A 5021-nucleotide genomic window follows, 5' to 3' on the forward strand; every position below is an offset into this window, starting at 1 on the left:
TTTACCTCATTATTATTGACTTATAAGAGTTCTTTCTCCCTTTTTTTTTTTTTTTTTTTTTTTTTTTTGAGACATTCCTCACTTATTGATCAAGGTAGATCCTGCAACTAGTTCATTAATAATGGTCACAAAATGAGGAGTTGTATATAAAATGTATATTACAATATTCAGAACAAAGATGGTCAAAGGAAATTCCAACTTGATGACTTTGTTTTTATTTGTATAACTCTTACACGCAGTACTGTAATGTGTAACAGCATAAAGTTACTGTACAATCAGCAAAAATTACAGTACTGTACAAACAAGATACACTGTACCAAACAAAGAAAGAAAAGGATAGGTTGTAAGTCCAAACAGTGCACCTTCGTTATACATCTGAACAGTCCTTAAACAGGTAGGATTTTTTATTTTTTTGTTGTTGGGTTTTGTTTTTTGTCTTTTTGTTTTTTGTTTTTATTTTTTATTTTTTTGTCTTTTTTTGAGATGGGGTCTCGGTACGTAGTTTACGCTGTCCTTTAACTCACTGTAGCCCAGGATGGCCTTGAACCTCCTGACTCAGCCTCCCAGTGCTGGGATTGCAGGCATGTGCCACCATGCCTGGTGTTAAAAGGACTGTGTACGTTGTTGTCTACTAGTTGGGTCCTTTGCCGAGTTAAGAGTCGGTTTCACAAAGTTGGTAGAACCAGTTGGTAGTTCAGCCATTGCTTCAGTACCTTTGGCACCTTCCTTGTGTGACTGCTCTGCAAACCATTTTCTTACGTTTATTAGGCGGACTTCAAGACACAAAAGGAAGCTGTGTGGGCCGTGACCAACTACACAAGCGGTGGGACAGTTGAACAGATTGTATACCTTGTTCACTGTGGTATAATAGAACCATTGCTGAACCTCTTAACTGCGAAAGACACGAAAATTATTCTTGTTATTTTGGATGCTATTTCAAATATCTTTCAGGTAAGCCCTAACAAGGAGGCATTTGTTTGAATTTGGGGTTGGTGGGAACCAGTTTGCTAGGAAGACGGGGCTAAGGAAAGCTAAATTTACTTGCTCCTAGGCCACAGAATCAGAAAACCTGCTTAGGGGCCCGAGTTCTTTTTGAAGAGACAGGGTCTGTTGCCTGGCTGCTCTTGAGTCCTAGACTCCAGTGACTCTATCACCTCAACTTTCTGAGTACCTGGGGCTGTAGGTATGTGACACTGCCCTGCTGGATCAAACTTGGTGAAAGATACGACAGGGGTTATGAGAGATGAAAGGGAGAGAGTGAATGATGCATTTTGGAGTCAAGTGGTTTTTTTTCCTGTTACTGGGAACTGAACTCAAGACCTTGCGCTTGGCAGGCGCTATACGGCTGAGCTATGTCCCCAGCCGTTTTTGATTTTCTGAGACAGGGTCACAGCAACCCTCCTTTCCTACCGTAGCCTCCCGAGTGCTGGGGAATAGCTGAAGTCCACTTCTTAAGTGGAGATTTTCTGTACCTACTTACTTTGTCAGTTATCTTCTCCACTTTTTTTGAGACTGGGTCTTGCTATGTAGTGCACACTGGCCTTGAACTCAAACTAATGGCAGTCCTCCTGGTCCAGCCTCCTAAGTGCTGGGATTACAGGTGTGAGCCCCCACACATGGCTTTTTTTTATTATCTTCCCCAGTTTAATACAGAATTTTGTTGAAATTAAATTCAAGTGACTTAAATTTTTTTTCTTGGTTCCACATTTGGTCAGTACAGCCATGCTGGCACTTTGTCATAGTGATTGATGGTAGGTAAGTCTGCTCATCATCACCTTCTGCACTTTCCATACTGGAGAGTTTGTTCTATCTTTTTGAGGCAGGCTTTTACTGTGCAGTTTAGGCTGGCCTTGAATTCACTTTGTAGCCCAGGCTGACCTCGAACTCTCAGTGATCCTCCTGTCTCAGCCTCCTGAGTGCTGGGATTTCAGGTGGATTCTGGAGATTTTGACTTAGAAAATTGAGTAAAGAACACAGCATGGAAACAGTTTGCCAGTATGTGGCCGGTTTTGCTACTCATCATCTGAATCCCCAAAGTTATTTTCAAGCAAATCAGTTATTTCATTTGTAAATATTTATGCATTCTGTTTTTTTGTCGTCTTTTTTTTTTAAATCTTTTTGAGACAGGATCTTGCTATGCAGTTCAGCCTGGGCTTAAGCTCACTTTGTAGCCCAGGCTGGTCTCGAACTCACAACAATCCTCCTGCCTCAGCCTCCTGAGTGCTGGGGTTACAGGTGTGTGCCACCATGCCCGGCTTTATTTATGTATTCTAAATGTTAAGGATTTTAAAAATATATCTTTATCAGTGTTTTACCTAGTAGATTTTTAATAATATAAACGATTAGGGAAAGTTATTTGTAGCACACCACCACTATTTGCCTTTAGGCAGTGGTTCTCCACCTTGACTACACTTTCAGATTGTCTGAGGTACCGTTGAAAAATAATTCCATGTCTTAACGCAGTCCAATTGACCTGAAGGTAGTTACTTTAGAAGTTGCGTGGGCGATACTTACCTGGCAAGGGAGATACCGTATCATGAAGTTGCTTTCTCAGTGTCAGGCCTGTCCATTGTAGTCCAGATGTGCTGACCTCTGTGATTCTCACGTGTAGGAAACTCGATGGTAGTAGGGAACTGTGTTGATGCTTTGCGCTAAGAGGGAAGAAAGATGTATAGGTAATGTTTTGGGGTATGGTACCAGGGCTCAAACTCGGGCCCTTCCATGCCACACAAGTGCAGTACCACTGAGCGCTGCGTCCCCAGCCCTGCTCAGGTGTTGGGATGCGTGGGAACGGCTGAGAAGTACTCTAATGTGTGTGGCTGAAAGCCACAGTAAAAAGTAGTTGATAGAAAAGGAACAGAGCTAATCACTCTGAAAATTTTAAGAGGCCAGGTGTGCTGGCATATGCCTCTAATCCTAGCACTTGGGAGGCTGAGGCAGGAGGATCACCGAGTTCAAGGCCAGCCTGAACTGCATAGTGAAACCCTGCCTCAAAAAACACCAAAAAAAAGGAAAAAAAAAAATTTTTCAAAAACTATAAAGTAACTCAGGATTATTGAAGGAACTGTTTTGTGGATTTTGGGGTCTCATCTAGCTTAGGCTGGCCTTGAACTCACAGCAATCCTACCTCAACCTTCCAGTTGTTGGAATTACAGGCCTGTACCTTCTCCCTTGGCCAGATGTTTATTTCTGTTACATATTATTATTCAAACATGGATATTATCGTTTTCATTAAAATGGGAACATTCTGAGTATAGGCCAGTAAATGTGGGATTTTTTTTTTTAGGCTGCTGAGAAACTGGGTGAAACTGACAAGCTTAGTATAATGATTGAAGAATGTGGAGGCTTGGACAAGATCGAAGCTCTGCAGAACCATGAAAACGAGTCTGTGTACAAGGCCTCATTAAACTTGATTGAGAAGTATTTCTCAGTAGAGGTAAGTAATGATAATGTTAACAACCTGGAAGATACATAAGAAAAGCCTGGGAAGTTTTTCTTCGGTACTTTGTTAATGAGCCCTGTCCCATCGTTCTGTTACTATTTTGAGACGGGGTCTCACTGTGTAGTTCAGGCTGGCCTGGACTCACTAGTGGTGATCTCCTGCTTCAGCCTTCTGAGTGCTGGGATTACAGGGGTGCATCATCACGTGCGGCCCCATTGTTAAATAGAACAAGATATCAGTGCATATAGAACTTACAAATATTTGCTTCTCTGATAATTAGCTTCATAGTAGCATTTACCCTGGATTTTAAATTCACGAGTTTACTTTCAAATGAATACCCTGGACATCTTGAACAGCTTTAAAAATCATTTTTAAACTGAGTTTGTAGGAGTTGATGGGGAAGGAAACCAACCCCAGGACCATACTTAGGCCCTCATAAGCAGTTTTCCCTTTCCTGATGAAAAGCGACAGGAGAAGAAAATTCTTACTCCTTTGCTGCTGCAGTAGCGTCGTACCTTAACCTATCCGTGGCCTTCTCCCAGGCACTCATGAGTTGCCCAGGTTTTAGCAGCAGCCTCTCACCTTTCTTCTGTCCAGTATTAAGAGTTCAGTTGGGGATTGAAGGTGAATTATGCAAATGAATTTAAGAATACTTACAGCCTTCTAGTCAGAGGGCTGCTCCTTAGAAGTGTACTTGTGGGTTACATTGTTGTTTTTTAATATTTCTAGGAAGAAGAAGATCAGAATGTTGCGCCAGAAACTACCTCAGAAGGCTATACCTTCCAAGTTCAGGACGGGGCTCCTGGTACCTTTAACTTCTAGGTGTACAGCTGAGGGAGGCATCAGTTTTTGTTGTGTACTATGTTCGGTATAAGTTTGTCTGTTTCTCTACTAAGAACTCTTTTTTTTTAAATGTGGTTTGTCATTGTAGCACTTTTTACAACAAAACTATACTTGAACAGTTCCAAACTGTACATACTGTATGAAGCTTATCCTCTGAAGGGGTTTCTTATTTCTATGTGGAATTTCATATTTTGCAGTGTCTTGTAAATAAAGATTAAGTTCCACCCTTTGCTTTACCATGCTACGTGTTGCCTTCTGATTTTGGGCTCATGGTAGATGAACTTACCCAGATTGAGGTCATTAATAAGTGCTTTTTTTGTTCGTTTGTTTTCTCCAGCACCGGGAATCAAACTCGAGACGTTGCATTTGCCAGGCAGGCGCTGGGCCGCTGAACTAAAGCCCAGCCCCTAATAAGTGCTTTTGATGTTATCAGAAGGGCTGACGGCTTTTCTCTTGGCACATTCTGAGCCTCCAGGTTTGGTTGAGGCTGCTTCCCTTCTGAGTAATAATGGCTGCTGGCAGTTACAGACTTTATTCACACTAGACAGACACACTAGACAGCTACCTCTGAAGTCTTTACAGAGGCTGTCAGCCCGTATCTCCCTACGTCTTCTTGACCAGGAAGATGGGCCTTTTTTTGGAGGGGGGTGGTACCAGGAGTCAGACTCAGGGACTTGTGCTTGCCAGGCAGGTGCTGTGCTGCTTGCTGAGCCATATGTCTGGCTCATTCATCTTA

At 42.2% G+C, this 5021-nt stretch overlaps 1 protein-coding gene across 1 annotated transcript in view; it reads left to right on the top strand.

Annotated features, from left to right (window-relative positions):
* Kpna2 (karyopherin alpha 2 (RAG cohort 1, importin alpha 1)) overlaps positions 1-4524 on the top strand; it is a 12896-nt gene extending 8372 nt beyond the window's left edge. Inside the window, exons 9-11 of the mRNA XM_005402159.2 lie at positions 769-951; positions 3287-3436; positions 4172-4524. Coding sequence (XP_005402216.1) covers positions 769-951; positions 3287-3436; positions 4172-4264 — 426 coding nt within the window. The 3' untranslated portion in view covers positions 4265-4524. The remainder of the gene's footprint in view (positions 1-768; positions 952-3286; positions 3437-4171) is intronic.
* The last annotated feature ends 497 nt before the right edge of the window (positions 4525-5021 follow it).

This window comes from Chinchilla lanigera, unplaced genomic scaffold, assembly GCF_000276665.1.
Source record: "Chinchilla lanigera isolate Chin_1 unplaced genomic scaffold, ChiLan1.0 scaffold00077, whole genome shotgun sequence".
Lineage (NCBI taxonomy): Eukaryota > Metazoa > Chordata > Mammalia > Rodentia > Chinchillidae > Chinchilla > Chinchilla lanigera.